The sequence below is a fragment of the Chionomys nivalis genome, chromosome 6 (assembly GCF_950005125.1).
Source record: "Chionomys nivalis chromosome 6, mChiNiv1.1, whole genome shotgun sequence".
Taxonomy (NCBI): Eukaryota; Metazoa; Chordata; class Mammalia; order Rodentia; family Cricetidae; genus Chionomys; species Chionomys nivalis.
The window spans coordinates 6,141,711-6,161,446 of NC_080091.1; the positions used below are offsets into that span (position 1 = coordinate 6,141,711).

At 52.0% G+C, this 19,736-nt stretch overlaps 2 protein-coding genes across 4 annotated transcripts in view; both read left to right on the forward strand.

The window, feature by feature from the left end:
* LOC130875636 (vomeronasal type-2 receptor 116-like) overlaps positions 1-10,989 on the forward strand; it is a 25,210-nt gene extending 14,221 nt beyond the window's left edge. The window contains exon 3 of the mRNA XM_057771671.1: positions 10,805-10,989. Coding sequence (XP_057627654.1) covers positions 10,805-10,989 — 185 coding nt within the window. The remainder of the gene's footprint in view (positions 1-10,804) is intronic.
* The window catches only part of LOC130876120 (histone-lysine N-methyltransferase, H3 lysine-79 specific-like), a 42,621-nt gene continuing 33,584 nt past the window's right edge, over positions 10,700-19,736 (forward strand). The window contains exon 1 of one of the 3 annotated variants that reach the window (XM_057772561.1): positions 10,700-11,097. In XM_057772561.1, the coding sequence (XP_057628544.1) occupies positions 11,017-11,097 (81 nt within the window). In that variant the 5' untranslated portion in view covers positions 10,700-11,016. The remainder of the gene's footprint in view (positions 11,098-19,736) is intronic. The other 2 variants (XM_057772559.1, XM_057772560.1) reach the window with 2 other exon arrangements.

Genomic DNA, 19,736 nt, shown 5'->3' on the forward strand with positions numbered 1-19,736 from the left:
AGCCATCTCTCCAGCCCTGGAACTATCTCTTATAGACCAGGCTGGTCTCGAACTCACAGAGATCCACCTGCCTCTGCCTCCCAAGTGCTGGGATTAAAGGCGTGCGCCACCACCGCCTGGCTGTTTTAAGTTTTTTTTTAACATTTTAAAGATTTATTTATTAAAAAAAAAAAAACAAAAACAAAAACAAAAAAAGCCGGGCGGTGGTGGCGCACGCCTTTAATCCCAGCACTTGGGAGGCAGAGGCAGGAGGATCTCTGTGAGTTCGAGACCAGCCTGATCTACAGAGCTAGTTCCAAGACAGGCTCCAAAGCCACAGAGAAACCCTGTCTCGAAAAAAAACAAAACAAAACAAAAAAAAAAAAAGATTTATTTATTTAATTTAATTAATCCAATTATTTTCAGACTATTTTTTCCCCTCGTTTTTAGCTCTGACTGTCTTGGAACTAGCTACATAAACCAGGCTGGTCTCAAACCCACAGAGATCCACCAGCTTCTGCCTCCTCAGTGCTGGGATTAAAGGCGTGCACCACTACTACCAGACTGTGTATGTGTGTGTTTTATATATGTTTGAGGGTTTTGCCTGCGTGGATGTCTATGCAGCCCACTAACGCGAGACTCAATGTGACAAGACACCTCATGTTGTCCCTGTCACCAGAACTTCCCCAGCAGGAACCCAGCAGCCTTCCTTTCCCTGAGCTGCCTCCATCAGGAAGCTATTCCAGTCAGGTGTTAAGTGACATACAGACTTGCACAGACAGACATGACTCTGAGGGACAGGGGGTCTGGATCTGGAAGAGACTGTGTTCTGCAGTCATAATGTCATTGACTCTCAACCTGTATCTTCCCACCTGCCACCTTGAGGTGACACCTTGAGCCAGCCATTGAAGCTAGCTTGTCCTTAGGCATGCTACCCATGAAAACAGAAGCCGCATCCCTTAAGCTTCTGTGACGCTGATTAAAAAAGAAAAGAGATTTATCTTTGTGTGTTTCGCCTGCATGCATGTCTGTGCACCACATGCATGCAGTGCCTGCAGAGAGCAGAAGGGGCGTCGGATTTCCTGGAACTGGGGTTACAGATGGCGGTGTGCCACCATGTGAGTTCTGGACACCAAACTCAGGTCTTCTGCAAGAGCAGCCAGTGCTCATATGGTGAGCCATCTCTCCGGGGCCCCGTTTTCTTTTCTGTGAGTGTGGAGGTCAGAGTATATCTAGGTGGGTGGGTGGGGTGCGGAAGTTGGAGCATATGGGGAGGGAGGTACAGATGTGGAGGTCAGAGGACAGCCTCAGTCACGGTGTTTAGGAATGTTGTCCACTCCTTTTTCTTTTTTAAAAATTTGTTTCTTTATTATATATATATTAATATATATGTGTATATATATACACACACACACACACACACACACACACACACACACACACACACAGTGTTCTGCTTGCTTGTATGCCTGCATGCCAGAAGAGGGCACCAAATCTCATTATAGATCTCATTATAGCCACCATATGGTTGTTGCTGAACTCAGGACCTTTGGAAGAGTAGCCAGTGCTCTTAAGCCATCTCTCCAGCCCCCTTTTTAAAATTTTTCAAGACTGGGTTTCTTTGTGTAATAACCCTTCCCTGACTGTCATAGATCAGGCTGACCTCAAACTCATAGAGATCAGCCTGCCCCTGCCTCTGATGCTGGGATCAAAGGCGTGTGCCACCCCTGCTGGGCTTAACCAGCTCTTGAGCCAGGGTGTCTCTTAGCCTGCAACTCACTGATTAGACCAGGTTAGCTCCTGAGTCTGCTTTCCCAGGTCCTAAATTTCCGGTGTCAGTGGCCACCACACTGGGCTGGCATTCGTGTGTGAGTGCCAGGGCCAAACTGGGAACCTTATCTTTGCAAGGCAAACTCTTTACCAAACTCTTTACCAACTGAGCCATCTTCCCAGACCTTCTTTTTTTCTCTTTTGTGTGTATGTTTGTGTGATGTGACATCAGGGATGTGTGGAGGTCTGGGCTCAAGGTCCACTGTCTTTTTTTTTTTTTTAAAGATTTATTGATTTATTATGTATACAATATTCTGTATACATATTATGTATACAATATTCTGTCTGTGTGTATGCCTGAAGGCCAGAAGAGGGCACCAACCTCATCACAGATGGTTGTGAGCCACCATGTGGTTGCTGGGAATTGAACTCAGGACCTTTGGAAGAGCAGGCAATGCTCTTAACCTCTGAGCCATCTCCTCAGCCCAAGGTCCACTGTCTTTCCCCAATCCTCTCTACCTTAGGCACTGCAGCTGTAGCTTGGCTTCCTCTGGGATGCCGTGTCTGCCTCTGTCCTAGGATTAGCCGCCGTGCCCATGCAGCATTTGCTCTGGTTCTGGGGGTCCTAGCTCTGCGGCAAGCACTTTTTCAGTGGAGCCTCCACCCCAGCCCCCCCCGTTTTTAAAAGACACTGTCTCCTCTAGCCCAGGCTGACCTCGAGCTCACTGTGTGGCCTAGCACAACCTTCGCCTCCTGACTGCTGAGTCCACTTCCCAGGGCCGGGCTGGCAGGCTATGCCACCACACCCAGTTACGAGTTGCTGGTGATTCCGCCCAGGGCTTCCCGAATGCTGTCAGCCCCCCCCCCCCTTAGTCCTAGGTTTGGTGTTTGCTGGAACTTTCGATCCTCCACCTTGGCCTCAGGAGTGCTGGGAGAACAGGCACAGTGCTGGCTGGGAGGGAGTGGCTGGGCACAAACCCCCGTCTTCCTTAGCTATTACTCAGGCTTCCAGAAATAGAGCCGAGTGCACACAGATATAGAGACAGAGGTTTATTTTAAGAGGTGACTCACACAATCCTGTGGGCTCTAAGCCCAAAATTAGCACAGCCGGCCAACAGCCTTGAGACCAAGGAAACGCAGGAAGCTCAGAGAAACTTCAAAGACGGGGGGGAGGGGACACCACCGGAGGACTCTCCCTCCGGACCCACAGTGGGGGGGTTCACTGTCCCTCCGGACCCACAGTGGGGGCTTCACTGTCTCTCCGGACCCACAGTGGGGGGGTTCACTGTCCCTCCGGACCCACAGTGGGGGGGTTCACTGTCCCTCCGGACCCACAGTGGGGGGGTTCACTGTCCCTCCGGACCCACAGTGTTGGGGGGTCACTGTCCCTCCGGACCCACAGTGGGGGGGTTCACTGTCCCTCCGGACCCACAGTGGGGGGGTTCACTGTCCCTCCGGACCCACAGTGTTGGGGGGTCACTGTCCCTCCGGACCCACAGTGGAGGGGTTCACTGTCCCTCCGGACCCACAGTGGGGGGGTTCACTGTCCCTCCGGACCCACAGTGGGGGGGTTCACTGTCCCTCCGGACCCACAGTGGGGGGGTTCACTGTCCCTCCGGACCCACAGTGGGGGGGTTCACTGTCCCTCCGGACCCACAGTGGGGGGGTTCACTGTCCCTCCGGACCCACAGTGGGGGGGTTCACTGTCCCTCTGGACCCACAGTGTTGGGGGGTCACTGTCCTTTTGGAACCACCGTGGGGAACTCCCTCTCCCTCCGAACCCACAGTGTGTGTGAGGTTCCTTTTCTCTCTGGTCCCATAGTGTGGGAGGGTTCCCTCTCCTTCTGCATCCACAGTGTGGGGGGTTCTTTTTCCCTCTGGACCCACAGTGGAGGGGTTCCCTCTCCCTCCGGACCCACAGTGTGGGGGAACTTTGCTTATTTCAGATGATGACCGAGGTGGATAGCAAAGAAAGTCATCACACAGTGGGGTGTCCTTTTGAGGTCCTGCATGTACTCCCCCACATCCCAGTACACAACCACCCACATTCTAGCACCTGGGAAGTTGAGGAAGGGAGATCATAAATTCAAACATTTCTGGGCAACTTAGGGACATTATATCTCAAAAATTCAAGACTGGGGAGTGGTCAGGGTGGAGCCCCTGCATAGATCCCCAATGAGGAGCTGGAGGCATACGGGGGGGTGGAGCCCCACTACCAGTGAAGGGGCTGGGGGCATGGTGTAGTGATCGCATCCTAGCCTAGCTTCCTGGAGGTACCAGTTTCGTCCTTACCTCTAGCAAACAAAGCACGAGGGACCTAGGAAATTCTAAGACCACTGAATTGTCTTAGGGACCAAAGTGATGGGTTACTGTCTTGTGGGTAGAGATGGAGTCACTCTGGGCAATCAGGGAAAAGTAGACATCCATACCTGAGAAGGGAGGAGGGTGGCCCTGGATCTCTTGGAGTAACATCAAGTCAAATAAGGAAAGTGAGTAACAGAGTAACAGGATTGGACCTCCCTTCTGGAGGGGGTGAGGAACTAGATCAGATAAAAACAATCATCACAGCCCTGTCTCACCCCTTAATCAGAGCTCAGGAGGCAGAGGCAGATCGTTTTCTGTGAGTTCAAGGCCAGCCTGGCCTACAGAGCTAGCTTCAGGGTTACACAGTGAGTGCCTCTCTCTCTTTCTCAAAAGAAAAAAATGAGCTGGGCGGTGGTGGCGCACGCCTTTAATCCCAGCACTCGGGAGGCAGAGGCTGGTGGATCTCTGTGAGTTCGAGACCAGCCTGGTCTACAGAGCTAGTTCCAGGACAGGCTCCAAAGCCACAGAGAAACCCTGTCTCGAAAAACCAAAAAAAAAAATAACAACAAAGCAATTGAGCAGGGAAGAGCTTGGTAAAGGAGGTGCGCTAAGCTCAGGCCTGGGGCTTCGCAATCTAAGCAAATGTTTCTGTTTTATTTCAAACACGGTTTCTAAGTGTAGCCCTGTCTGTCCTGGAACTCACAGACATCCTCCTGCCTTGGCCTCCTAAGTGTTGGGCAACATATACATGCCACCACGCTTGGCAAAGTGCTCGTGTCACCTGGAGTCACAGTTACAAAGCCTTTTAATACATCATTTTAACATTTTGAGACGGGTCTCATGAAATTGCCCAGGCTGGCCTGAAATTCACTCCGTAGCTCAGGATGGCTTCAAGCTGCTGGTCCTCCTCTCTGGGGCTAGGGAATGCTAGAATGAGGGGTGTGAACCACCTTGTCTGGTCAAACCCCTCCGTGGAAAGCAGGAAGAGGGGCGCAGCTGCCTTAAAAGAGGTGTTGAACTGTCACCAGCTCACCTGCAGGGAACTTCTCTCCAGAAGGATTGGGAAGGAGGGAATTTTGGTACTAGAAAGATTGAAACTGGAGCTGGGAATCCCAGCACTCAGGAGGCAGAGGCATATTTCCTAATGTGAGCTCCCTGAGAAGTAAAAATTCCCAATCAAGCCAAATCAAAACAAGCCAAAATTCTCTGTGAGTTCGAGACCAGCCTGGTCTACAGAGCTAGTTCCAGGACAGGCTCTAAAGCCACAGAGAAACCCTGTCTCGAAAAACCAAAAAAAAAAAAAAAAAAAAAAAGAAAAAAAAAAAAAACAAGCCAAATTAAGAAATATCCAGGTTTAATGGAAGATCTGAGCTCTCAGGTAGCCCCGAGGGGGAAAGGGGAAACCACAGAAACGCGACCCCCGGGAGGAAGAAAAGGGGGTCACTTAAGTACCCTGGGGAGTGCTCCTGACTCCACCCCCAGGGAGGGGTCAGACCTGACCTGCTGGGATTTGAAGTCCAGACCAGGCTGGGGGGGGGGGGGGGCTGGGATAGATGTGAGGGACTGGGACCTATGCTCCCAACCTAACATTCCAGACTCTTTGGATGTAGGGGTGACAGAAAATTGGAATGGTAATCATGACAAACACTTAGGCTCTCTTTGGGAACAAAGGGCGTAGACTCAAATCTGGCTACTTCCTGCAGGTACGGGGCGGCGTGGGGAAGGGGAGAGCCAGGTGTCCAGGTTTAGGGAGAGGTGTGGCTGGAAAGGCACCCCATGAACTGTCATCCTGGCAGGCATCTGTTCCTTGGGGGAGATGAGAAGGCAGGTGTCTAGGGGGAAAAAAAAGTTGTTATCACCGGGCGGTGGTGGCGCATGCCCTTAATCCTAGCACTTGGGAGGCAGAGGCAGGCGGATCTCTGTGAGTTCGAGACCAGCCTGGTCTACAAGAGCTAGTTCCAGGACGGGCTCCAAAACCACAGAGAAACCCTGTCTCGAAAAACCAAAAAAAAAAAAAAAAAAAGTTGTTATCGATAAGGATGAGTATGCCAGAATGAGGAGTAGGTAGGCCCTTCATTGTGGCATCCTAGAAAACCGGAGGGTGGGCCGGGCGGTGGTGGCGCACGCCTTTAATCCCAGCACTCGGGAGGCAGAGGCAGGCGGATCTCTGTGAGTTCGAGGCCAGCCTGGTCTTCAAAGGGAGTTCCAGGACAGGCTCCAAAACCACAGAGAAACCCTGTCTCGAAAAACCAAAAAAGAAAAAAAAAAAAAGAAAACCGGAGGGTGGAAGGTCCTGTATGCTGGACAGACCAAGTGTCTTGAGTAGGTGCCTGCTTGGGCCTGGAGAGATGGTACCAGCATGGGTGTCCCAAGAGCTTGGCAGCCGAGGGGGTGGTGAGGATTACCATGTGAGGTCCTGTCCATCGAGGTTCGAGAGACCTAGGAGTTAACTGTTTGAGGGGTACTCTGTCCCCTGGGGAGAGCGGGGCAGGTTTAGGGACACTAGGGTCCACTGGTGTGGGGGCAGGAAGACAATTGCCAGTGTGTGAATGGAGAAGGGACCTTAACTGGGAGAGGTCGGGTAGGTACCCCGCCAGTGGAGGAGTTTGAACTGGGAGGTGATGGTTAAGGAGAAAGGGCTCGCCATAAAGCAGCTCAAAAGGGTTCAGGCCCATAGGGGAACATGGCGTGGCCCTGAGGTTAGGGCCAAGACAACCTGAATTCAGTGGAGAGCTTGTTTAGTTGATGAGTCCCATTGGCCAGGAGATGTTGAGAGCTTCTGACGAGAGCTCTATGACCCTGAGCCACCTTGTCTGCTGTTTCCTGTCAATCTTTGCCTGGTTGGTGTCCACGAAGCTGGTGTTATGTGGAGAGCTCCTTGTGGGGTGGCCTGGGCACACATCTGGCAGGAGGAGTGAGCCTGTAAAATAGAATCTTGGAGATGCGTGGGGTTAAAAGGGGCTCCAAGAAGCAGAACAAAGTTTTGGGGAAGCAGCTAAGTATATCTCCACCCAGTAAATGTGCTGGGCAAGCCAGTATCGCTAAGAAAAAATGTTCTGCAAGATGGTAGGGCAGTGGCAAAGTTTTTAAGTGGGGAGGAACAGGTTCCGTCTACCCCCATAGCTGAAGTTGGTGAGGGAAACTTAAGGCCCGAGTGAGAATAAAAATAATGGCCTTACCCGCCATTAGTAGCATGACCCTAGGCTCGGAGAGGGTTACGGGATATACCACGTTTGGGCAGCGTCAATCTTCTGCAAGGCTGAGACATTTGAAGGCGGGCACAGTTTCACTTGGTGATGGTGATGAGGCCGGACCTCCGTGGCTTGGCATAGAGGACAAACCCGCACAGGGGCATTGTGATATCCAGTGTAAGGGTTGCTGACAGATAGGCACAACCTCGAAGCAGGTGTAGTGCAATATCGTGCCATGTGACCATTTAGGCCACACTTGAAAGAGCCCTGTGATTGACTTCCCTTGTCCCCCTTCCTGTGACCTTAGGGCAGCTGGTAAGGCCTGGGCCTGTAGATTGTTGTAGCTTCGTCTGTCGGGAAGACTCAGCTGATTTTTTTGGGCATTAAAAACTTTAAAGGCCATTTTCACCAATTCCCGTATAGGAGTTTGGGGACCATCCTCAACTTTGTTTTTTTCTTCTCCTAATATTTCGTACTGACTGAGGAAGCAGAATGATTAGTAGAAAAGAAACTTAGGTGCTTTTCTACCTGAGAGAGATTTGGAAGAGAAAAGGGAACAGCAGAGGGACTAGCCCAGTGCGCAGAGGGGTCCAGGAGTGGAGTGGTGGGGTAGGAGGGGGAGGGGGAAGGTGGAAGTTGACCTTGAACCTCCAAATTGGGAAAGGGAGGGGAAAGAATGTAGCTCCACCTAGAAAGGGGTTGGGAGTGTGGGCTTGAGGGAGTAGGGGAGGGGCCAGTGCCTCAGGCAGCGGGGTGCTGAGACTGGCTAAGCGGGGGAGGGGCGAGAGCAAAAAAAAAAAAAAATGGACAAAATACCATGTATATGTTAAATTTTGTTCATTTGGCCGGGCGATAGTGGCGCACGCCTTTAATCCCAGCACTCGGGAGGCAGAGGCAGGTGGATCTCTGTGAGTTCGAGACCAGCCTGGTCTACAGAGCTAGTTCCAGGACAGGCTCCAAAGCCACAGAGAAACCCTGTCTCAAAAAACCAAAAAAAAAAAAAAAAAAAAAAAAAAAAAAATAAATAAATAAATAAAAATTTTGTTCATTTGTATTGAAAGACCCCCGGTGTGGGGAGACTCTCAATCAAGTCTCGGGATAACATGACACCCCCCCCCCCCCCGTAACTCATGAAAGACCGTCCTTGCTGCAATCACATGATCACAGGAGGCTTTAATTGATGAGATGAGATGGGAACCTGTGCACTGGGAAGAGTTCGACCCCGAGTGACCGGGAGAAGGAGTTTTTAAGGGAAGAAACCACAGCCCAGTAATCTGAAAGGGGCAGGGAGGGTGTCACAGAAAATCACAAGGGGACAATTCCCTGCCTCTCAAGATCACTCAAGCTCATAATCAGCTAGTTCCTGAAACACATTATTCCAAAAATACCAATGATAATCACAAGGGGGAAACTCCCTGTTTCTCAAGATTATTCTCAAGATTACAATCTAACTTTACCGTCAGCTAGTTCCTGAAACACAGTCACCAACCGGCTGATCCTAGATTTCTGATTCTTCTCTTCCTGCTTGGATTTTTGGGTATTTTCTTCCTGCTGGGGTGGGTGTCTGGATTTATCCAGGTCTTTCAGTATCAGGCAGGCTCAATTTAAAAGATTTTTGTAAGAGGCGGATCTCTGAATTTCAGGCTGATCTACAAGAGCAGTTCCAGGAAGGGTAGGACTGTTAGGCAGAGAAACCCTGTCTTGAAAAAACAAACAGAAAACAAACAAAAGGTTGAAACTGGTTTGTGAGGAAATCAATCAAGAAAGCAAGAGGGATCTAGGAAATTCTAAGACCATTTGGCTTCTAGCTCTCTCCCTATTGTTCTGTGAAAGTTTGAGAATAATATTGTTTTGTTTGTATAATGAGGAGCTTCAAAGCTGGGAATCTCCAACTTGATTATTTATTTATTTATCTACAGGCAGGGTCTTCTTTTTTTTTTTTTTTTTTTTTTTTTGGTTTTTCGAGACAGGGTTTCTCTGTGGTTTTGGAGCCTGTCCTGGAACTAGCTCTTGTAGACCAGGCTGGTCTCGAACTCACAGAGATCCACCTGCCTCTGCCTCCCAAGTGCTGGGATTAAAGGCGTGCGCCACCACCGCCCGGCTCAGACAGGGTCTTCTTATATAGCCCTGGTTGGCGTTGGGATTTATGGTGTGGGCTACACCCACTTGACTAGTTTATGGGGATTTGAATTTTCTTTTTTTTATGTATTTGAATAATTTGCTTGCATTGATGTTTATGCACCACCAGCTTCCTTGGTGCCTATGGAGGCCAGAAGGGGGTGTTGGAACCCCTGCAGTAGGAGTGGATAGTCCTGCGCTAGTGTGATGGTGGGAATTGAATCCAGGTTCTCTAAGAGCAGCCAGTGCTTCCAGCGGCTGAAACATCTCCCCAGCCCTCGTTTTGAGTCTTGAGGAAAGACTTTACTCTGTAATCCAGGTGGGCCTTGAATTGTGACCCCTCGCCTCAATCTCCCAAGGGCTCGAATGATAGTGTTGCCTCTGAGATTGCACAAATAATGGCAACCAGACCACCGGACTATTAGCCAGAAGCAAACCTTACTCCAAACACCTTGGGCTACCAAAAACTTCTAGCTGCCTAGGGCCACAGGCAAAATTCGGTCTGTGACGCTGTGACACTAAGAGGCCACAGCAGGAACCATACGCCAGGTGGTGAGTCAGAGGGGTTGAGTCACGGTACATTCTTTAGATTCACAACTTTTGATTACAGGGTTTTAGTTCAAGATGTTCGTAAAGCAGCTGGCTATATTACGCAGCTGCTTGCTCCTGTAACTGAAAGGAATGTAGGCCAGAGGGTCACGGAGAAGCTGCTCTTAAAGGTTTCCGCTTCCTCCACAGCAGCAGACAGCTCCAATTTTCCTAGCCTATAGGCATACAACTTTCCACATTCCTGGGCTCTTCAGTAGGTTTTGTTAGTGTGAGACTGTATTAAAAGCAAGAAAAATTTTTTAAAGAAGAAATAACAAGAAATCAGTCATGGTGACGCATACTTTAATCCCAGAACTCGGGAGGCAGAGATCTCTGTGAGTTCGAGGGTAGCCAGGTCTACAGAGTGAGTTCCAGGCCAGACAGGGCTACAGAGAGACCCTGTCTTGAAAAATCCATAAAAAGAAAAAAAAAAAGGAAAAACGGAAGGAAAACAAGAAAAAGATAAAAAGCAAGCCTGCGAAATTGGGATTTGAACTGCCCGTCTTCCTCCCCCCCTCCCTCCCCCCCTTCCCCTCCCTCCCCCCCTTCCCCTCCCCTCTCCCCTCCCCTCCAGTCCCTCCGCAGGGTTTCCCGGGGTCCCCGCTTCCGGCTGGCGGGGGCGTCCGAGGGCAACCGAGGACGTGCGTGCCCCCTTGCGTGCGTACGTGCGTGCGTCGCTCGGAGGCGGGCGAGTCCAAGGGGGCGTGGCATGCGAGGGGTGGTGCGCGCGGCGCGGCGGGCGGAGGCTCTTGGCGCGCACCGCCTATTGGCTCCCGGCCTCCCCCGCGCGCGCGCGCCGAGTGGTTCGACCCGACCCCCCGGCTCATTGTGCCTTCTCCTCACGCCGGCCCAAGATGGCGGCGGCGCTGGGCGTCCCGGGTCTGTGACTCCTACAAAGAGGGGAGCCGGGGGCCGCACGGGAGCGGCGGCCGAGGCGCAGGCCGGGCCGTCTGTCCTCTGCCGTCCGCCCCGCGTCCGCCCGCCCCCGCCGCCCGGCTTCCCGCCGGCGGCCCCGCCCCTCCCCCAACCGTCCGCCTAGCATGGTGCGGCTGCCGCGCGCGCCGACATGGGCGAAAAGCTGGAGCTGAGGCTCAAGTCGCCAGTGGGCGCCGAGCCCGCTGTCTACCCGTGGCCGCTGCCGGTCTACGTGAGTGTGCTGGCGGGGAGGCCGGGGGTGGGGGTCGCGGGGCTCCGGGGCTCCGGGCCGGCGGCGGGTCCTCGGCCGTTCCTGGCCCGCGCCCGCGGCTGCCGTTGCCCCGACGCGGCCTGTCGCGGCCGCCGGCCTGGCGCCCCGCGTCTCCGGGCGTTGCGGGCCTGAGTCCGGGGCAACGCTGTGGGCAGGGCCACGGGGACTGGGAGGTCGGGGGCGTCTAGTCTCTGTTTCGGTCCTTCGTGACCTTCTCTCGTGTCGTCCCCTCATGTCCCCGCACGCTGCCGTCTGTGTCTCATCCTGCTGTCTTTTCGTGTTGTCCCCTCATGTCCTCTTAGGTTGTCACCTTTGGCGTTGGTGGGCAGGGGCTAAGGGGACCTTAGGAAGTTGGGGAGGGTGGCCGTTCACGTCATCGGGTTGTCCCCCATGTTGGTGGCACGGCGGGAGGGTTATGAAAAGTTGTCCTTTCATGTCAGTGGGCCAGGCTGGAAGGCCCTGTGATGTTGGAGAGGTTGTCACCTCAGTTTGTCCCTCGCGTGTCATCTCACGTTGGGGGACTGGGCTGGTGAGACCGTGAGGAGCCGGCCGTTGCCTCCCGTTGGTAGAGTGTCCGTAGAGGCTTTGCACGGTCGGAGAGCTTGTCTCCTCCTCTTGATGTGGTGGCTGGAGGGGCTTGGGAAGTCTGGGAGGTTGTCCCCTTTTGTTGGTGGATAGGGCTGGTGAGGCCCTGGGAAATTGGGGGTGTCATCCTCTAATCCTAAGGAGCCTTGGAAAACTGATAAGCAAAGTGGAAGTGCCAGAGGATTCTGGGTTCTGAAATCCAGGAGGGCCTGGGGACCTCAGCGTCCTGGTCGCCGGCGATCCTGTATGTGTTTTGAAGCATGGTGTATGGGTGCTGTTGAGTCAATTTCTTCGCCTCACTGGGACCTCATGGAATACATCTGTGCCCTGGGATGCCCTTGCAGCTGGGCCTCCACGCCTTCCCTTTGGGCAGCTGTGTGTGTCTGTGCACGTGTTCCTGTGTGGTGTGTGTCCTTGAGATTTTCTGCATCTGCTGGGTGTGGTTGCACACCCTTCAATCCCGTCATTCAGGAGGCAGAGGCAGGCAGATCTCTGTGAGCTTCAGGATGGCCAAGGCTGTTACACAGAGAAACCCAGTCTTCAAAAAAAGAAAAAAAAATTTCCTACAGGTGTTTACTGTCAACTTCGCTGGGGTCAGCTGGATGGCTCAGCCTAGATTCTTGCTGCCAAACCTGAGTTCAATCCCTATTACATGGTGGAAGGAGAGCGCCATCTCCCCCAAGTTCTCCAGCCTCCTCACGTGCACAGCTGAAGGCACGTGTAACAGGCATTTAAAAATGCCTGCCTGGCCGGACGGTGGTGGCGCACGCCTTTAATCCCAGCACTCGGGAGGCAGAGACAGGCGGATCTCTGCGAGTTCGAGACCAGCCTGGTCTACAAGAGCTAGTTCCAGGACAGGCTCCAAAACCAGAGAAACCCTGTCTCGAAAAACAAAACCAAAAAAAAAAAAAATGCCTGCCTGTATGCAGGGTGGCATACATTGGGCAGGGACAGAGGCAGGAGGATCTCAGAATTCCAGATTGGTGGCCTGTCTAGAAGGGGTCTGAGGAATTGGAGAGGTTCTTCCCTCTTGTTGCTGTGACTAGAAGGACTGTGGGAAGCTGAAAAAAGTTGTCCCCCAATGTTGGTGGCACCTGAAGGGGTCTCGGGAAATCTGGAGGGTTGTGTGGTGAGACTGTCTGGAAAAAAGGAAGGTAGTCGGACTTCTCAGGGCTTTTCCTCTTTGGACATAAACGTTCTGATTTAAGTCTCATCTCTTCTTTTCATCTTCAAGGGTCACCATTCAGTTTTCCCAGGCTACAGTTCTGTGAATTTTGGTCACTGTCACAGTTGAGGTGCAGCACACTTGAGCCACTCCCTCTGCTCCCTGCCTCTCACTTTCTTGGTTGTCACTCTGTGTCTTCTGTTGGCAGTATTTCCCAGAAAGTCCAGTGAACAATCAACAACATGTAGCCTGTGATTCTGAAGAGTCACCGGGGAGAATGTGTCTGAGTCTCGCCCACCCACACTGTCTGAGGGCTTGGGGTTGCCCCTGGTTTTTCTTCTTAGCTCGGTAACATCTTTTGGACAGTGAGCCAGTTGGTGATCATTCTGTTAGTCACAGGATGCCTGGGCTGGTCCAATGTTTCTTTTTCTATTATTTCTTTGGTCTTGTTATGCAGTTGTGGCTGGCCTGGAACTCACTCTGTAGCTCAGGCTGGCCTTGGACTTTCAGTGATATCCTGCTTCTGCCTCTAGTGCTGGGGTGATGGACTTGCCACCCCAGCGTGTGTGTGTGTGTGAGATTAGAGGCAGTGAGTTCTAGGCACCTGCATGTGGGCTCGTCCAAGCTGAAGTAATCCCTGGGAGTACCAAGAGCTGAGTTGCTAGGCCCGTACTGAGTGGACAGTCATCAACCTGAATTCCTAAAGTTGTCATATGAGTATGAAGGGCTAAAAAAAATGTGTCACAACCCTATTGGTGCCCCAATAGAGTGGTGCTGCCAGTTTGCCTCTACCTTGTTCCCTTGGGATGAAGATGAATGTTCACCCAGTGACACTGGCTCACTTCCCACTCTGTGTGAATCAGGCCTTCAGTCGAGCTTGGTGGGAACGGCTGGCCAGTGCCTTTCCCTTGCTGGCCTGGACCTCACTTGCCAGGGTTGAGTATGCTGGCCCAGACATCTGGCAGGTCCGTTCCAGCTGTGACTCACATTGTTGTCCAAGGGCCAGCAGGTGGGGGGTGGCATTGGCTTCCACACAGCCTCAGTGGAGACAGCCACTCCACAGTGTCCTCTTCTACCCCTGTGCTCTCATGGAGAGTTCTGCTTCTCAGGAAGCCATTGCCAGTGCCTGGCATACTCCACACAGTGTCAAATCTGCCATTCCAGCACCCAGGAAGTAGAGGTAGGAGGATCGGGCATTCAAGACCAGCTTTGGCTACATAGTTCCAGGGAAGCCTGCCCTATGTGTGTCAGATCCCCCAGTAAACAAGCAAACAGAAAATCTGTTGCCCGGTGATCCTGTTTCCAAGGCATTGAGAGAAGGGACCGTGAAGGCAATCCTGCCGCTGAGGTGAGAGTTCAGGTCACATTGCATGCCCGCTTGCAGTCCTCCACAGTCTGTTGTGTTTTGAGATGGGGGAGGGTCTCACCATGCCCTGACTCACCCTCCTGCCTTCCCTCAAGAGTGCAGAAGGCCAGGTGTGTGCCCCCAGGTCTGGCTTCATAATCCTTTGTAAAAGCACCTACAGGCTACCTTTGGTGTCCCTGGGGACATGCACAGAAGGCAAAAAGACATTCATCATCGCAGGCTCTGGACCTTCACAGGCGGATTAGGACGGAGTGTGACAGTCCCACACTGAGCAAGGCGTGTCCCTGGGCAGGTGCCCGTGGCTTCTTAGAGGACAGCAGCCATGCTGTCCACACTCAGAGATACCCAGTTTGGGGACCAGGTTTGGAGAACTGACGGGTGGGAGGGGCCATTATCCTTCTAGCAGTTTAGGGCCCTGGGTCCTCATGGAATAACCCTTTCGTCAGAAAGAATGCAGATGCCATTTTTAGTCGTTTGCTTGGCAGACAGCTTAGGTGACAAACTTGAGAGGGAGGGCCAGGGTGGCCTTCCTTGTTGGTGACTCGGTAGGCCTTGTGTAGTGGCGTGTCCCTTCTGATGAGCTTGGGAGTCCTGTGGGTGGCTGGGTGAGTTGTGCTGTGAGTAGAGTGAGCCAGCCCTACTATGATTCAGAAAGCAGTTTCTGCTGCTGAGCTCCGCGGGTGAGTGTCCTGGCTAATCCCTGCTCATGTGGGCAGGAGGCAGGTTGACCTTTAGCCTGCCTATGTGGGCTGACCTACTCCAGAAGGGAAGGTGGGCTTCCCTGTGAAACACTGACTTTGCGCTTGCCTTTCAAATCCAACCTTAGGCCACTTACTCTGTTCATGAAGAGACTGGGAGCTGCTGGGGAATCCCCAGCTGGGCTTCCCTGTCTGTGGAAGCACTGCCCTTTTTCAAGTTAGACCTTTTTGTTTCTTTTCTGAGGTGGTCTGATTCTGTATTCAGGGCAGTTTGGTACTTACCGAGTAGCCAAGGCTGGCTTCAAACTCTGAGCAGTTCTGTCTCATTCTCCCAAGTGCTGCGAATATGGCCATGAGATGTCATGCTGGCTTCAAGTTAGATGTTTTATTTGGGGTAATTATAGGTTCATGCACCCAGGAATGTTCTTGTGTCCTCACTCTTACAAAGTGAAATCCTTAGGTTAGTGAGGAACACCTCCTGTGGGATATATGACTCTTGGGCAGACTACCCAGCTGTTCTCAAGGAGGTCCTACCCTGAACTGACACTTGGTGATGTCTAGGGACATTTGTGGTTGCCACAACTGGAAGAGGGGAGGCTCTGACACTGGCCCCTGCAGAATTCAGTTCAGGGTGTCAGTGGTGTACAGAAAGACCACACACTGTTGCCTGAAGTTCGGGGGCACAGATCAGCTGCCCCATATCTCTGTTTGCTGGGGCAGTCCTGTCATCTTTTTCCAGGGTCCCCAGAATGCAAGCCAGGTTCGTTGATTCCTGAACATGGTCTGGCCCTGTGCAGTACAGATGCCCACCTTGTTGCTAGCTTGATTTAGACAAACACAGGGGTCTGGGCTGTGTGGACACCAACTCCTCTGAGGCTGAAGTGTGAGAAGACACGGGATAGCCTCTGAGGTCCTGCACAGACTCCTCTGCTGGTAGAGTGGGCTTCCCATAGACAGGGCAGAGCTACTGGGGGAGGGAGGAGCTTCATGCAATCTCTTTTCTTCTCCTCTCCATCTCTTCCCCAACCCCCCTCTCTGTGTCTATGGACTCCTGACTCTGTCTTCCAGACACCTGCCTGGTTTATGTCATGTTGGGGATGGAGTCCAACCTGTGCACACTAGAGAGTGTTATACCCTCTGAACTCAGTAAGCACCTGCCCTCCCTTTGGGAGGCCCTGGGTTTCTTCTCAGTACCCCAAACAGTTCTGTTAAGACCTGATTCGCACCTCGTACAGTTCATGATCTGGTCAAGATCTGCAGATTATTCACGGGTCAGGCAGATATTACAACTGCCTCGTTCTAGAACAGTCCATCACCCCCGTGAGTCATCATCTGTTCCAGCACATGAGAATATATGAATATACTTTCTGTCTCAGAATTATCTGTTCTGATGTCTCCTTTTGTAAGCTCCACACTGTGACCTTATTGTGCGTGCGTGCGTGTGTGTGTGTGTGTTGTGCTGGCTTGCAGTGTTTGAGTTTGGGGAGGTTCCAGGTCTAAGGTAAGGACTTATTTTAACTTCATCCTAGGATGGAGTGACAGGCTAAGAACTGGTGTGGCACCAGGGTTGATAGGGCATTTATATGCACCAGGTAGTTTTAAATTCACTGTGCACAGGTGTGCACTGTGGAGTGTAGAGGCTAGAAGAGGTTGCCATGTGTCCTCTGTCACCATCTTCCTTTGAGACTGGGCCTTTTGCTAGACATGATGATTGAGCCTTCTCAGCTAGGCTGGAAGTTAGCAAATTCAAGTACCCAGTCTCCACACCCCATCAGGGCTACAGGTGCTTTCAGGGTGCCTAACTTCTTACTGTCCTTTCTGACTGCAGAGCAAGTGCTTTGGGTTCTTGGCCTCTCTACAGTTTTCCTGTGCCAGGTACTTGCAGCTGCCGGGGGGTGCAAGGTGCCCATCTCGCTGTTGTCTGGGCAGGGCTGCTTGCCTTTCCCTCAGTACTTGTCTCAACTCTCCTAAAAACAAGGGTAACTGAGCCCCTATCCTTTCCCTCACACCCTGAGGGAGGAGTGGCCTGCAGCAAGAAGGTGTCCTGGTGGTGAGCATGCAGGTGAGTCACTCTTAGCAAGTGACTCACCTATGTCACTTGATAGGCCTGGATAGGTGGTGCCACTCCCCCTTGAGAGACCAGCTTGGCATGAACTGTTCAGCAGAAGCCCTTCTGCCTGCAGGGCTGGCAGCTGGCACAGATGGACAGACTTTCTGTGGCCTCATCTCTGTCCTTGTAGTTGAGCAAGGACACTTGTCCTCCTGTGGACCTATGAATCCCCATCTCTCCTGCCTTCAGGAAGGCAGGCAGTAGGAAGCTGAGTGTTTCTGTGTGTGCTGTGAATGTGTCCCTTTGTGGACTTTAGAGTTTCAGGGTCAAGTCTTAAAAAAATGTTCTCCAGGCTGGGTATATCTGGTTCCAGCTGCTTGGGAGGGTGGGGCAGGAAGATTGTTGAGCCCATGAGTTGGAGGCCAGCCTGGATAGCATTGTGGGACTCCCACTCCAAAGCTAGCAGAGCAGATAAATTATGTACTGAACTCCCTTCTTTCTATGTATGTGTGTCTGGAATGTGGTGCGATTCTTGGGGCAGCCCACCAGACAGCCTGTGTATGTCTTTCCTAATGGTCTCCTTCCTCCTGTGAGGCACAGTGCTTAGGACCATGTGGGACACCAAGGACGTTTGGTGTTGCACATCTGACTGAGCTGCCCATCTGGAACCAGGATCCTTAGTCCCCCTTCATGTGGGACCATGTTTGCTAATGTCTGAGGTCACTCTTCAGGCTTCTCTGAAGGATGCATGCTTCTGGTTTGCCTGTTGGGCTTCCTTCTGGTCATGTTCTGTCTCCCTCAGGCTGGGATGGGATGTTCACTGACACCTGTGCTGATCCTCGAACACAGCCCTGTGTGACGCTCCTGCCCCTCTTGCCCTTGTGCAGGCTGTGCTCTGTCTGACTCTGTTGGTCATTTTGCCTTTCGTCTGAGCAGCTGATAGTCACTGGGGGGAGCAAGTCCAGAAGGAGGTTTGGAACAGCCTCTGACAGCTTGCTGTATAACTCATGCTGTGATGTTATTTGGGGAGCCACATAAGAGTGGTTCATTCTCACCTTCCCCCAGAGACAGGGTTTCTTTCTCTGTGTGGCCTAGGTGTCCTGGAACTCACAATGTTGACTAGGCTGGGCTTGAACTATAGGCCTGCCTCTGCCTCCCAAATTCTGGGATTAAAGGCATGTGCCACCATGTCCAGCTTCACTTGGATGTCTTGTGGAAGAATCGGACTATTGTGGTGTTGGTGAGAAGAGTGTGGTTGGCACATGTCCGTGACTTCAGCAGCACTCAGGAGGCCAGGGCAGGATTAGGCATTTCAGGCTAGTCTTGTCTACATGGATGATCCTGCTTACAAATCCAAAAAGGACTGAAATTGCCCAGTAGGTGACCTTTCTAGTGTTCACAAGACTCAGGGCTCCAGCCGGGCGGTGGTGGCGCACGCCTTTAATCCCAGCACTTGGGAGGCAGAAGCAGGCGGATCTCTGTGAGTTCGAGACCAGCCTGGTCTACAAGAGCTAGTTCCAGGACAGGCTCCAAAACCACAGAGAAACCCTGTCTCGAAAAACCAAAAAAAAAAAAAAAAAAAAAAAAAAAAAAAAAAAAAGACTCAGGGCTCCATCCCTAGCCCTGGGAGAGAGAAAAAGATAAAAATGGGTTGGCCAGCCAGCAGTGAATTCCTGATGTTGTGTTAGATGTGGTAACCAGTGGAGGATGACTGGTAGGGGCTGTCGCTGTAGTATAAAGAGATCAGCACCTCTCAGAAACCCAGGCTTTTGGGACTGTGCCCAGAGTACTACTCCCTTCCCAGGTGGTTGCATGCCTATCCTTTCCTAGAGACCAGTGAATGGCCAGGGTGTAGCTGAACAGAATCTATTCTGCCTCTTAGTTTGCACAGCTCAGGATTGTCTGTGGACATGGTAGGCCCCAACAAACAATAGTGCTTGGTCCTCAATACTTGGGAAACGTCAAGAACCCTACAAGGGCTGGTGGTGCACTCCTTAAATCCCAGCACTTGGGAAGCAGAGGCAGGCAGATCTCTGTGAGTTTGAGGCTAGTCTGGGCTACAGAGTGAATTCCAGGACAGCTAGGGCTACACAGAGAAACCCTGTCTCAAAAGACCAAATGAAACAAAAACCCTGCAAGGTAATCCCAACACTTGGTGCCAGCACTTTGGAGGTGGAGGCAGGAGAACCTTGAGACTCACAAAACCAAGGGCTGGGTTGGAGCATAGTGTTGGAAACTTGCAGAGTGTGAGCAAGGCTGTGGGTGGTCAGGCTGGCTGCAGAATCCCTAGCTTCCTGCCTGAGCCTCCTGAGTACACAGGCCTGCACCAGTATTCCTGTGTTGGCTGAAACCTAGGGCCTTATGCATGGCAGGTGAGCATCTGCTGCTGAGGCGCATCCCTCCAGACCTCTGTTGAGGGCCATAAAAGGAAGACCAGCAGTGTGTCGCCCTAGCCGAGTGGATTCCTCCCTTCCCCTCTCCATTCTTCCTTTTTTTTTTTTTTAAAAAAATTTTTTTTAGTTTGTTTTTGTTGTTGTTTGAAAACAGAGTTTCTTTGAGTAACTGCTGGGCTAGTCTCAAAATCACAGAGATCTACCTAGGTTAGCCCTAGTCACCATGCCCAGCCTGCCCCCATCCTCTCCTTTCCATAGTCTTTCTTATTCCAGGCCAGCCTTGGGCTCCATGCATCTCAGGAGACCTTGAATTCCCAGTCCACCTGCCTGCACCATTCAGAGT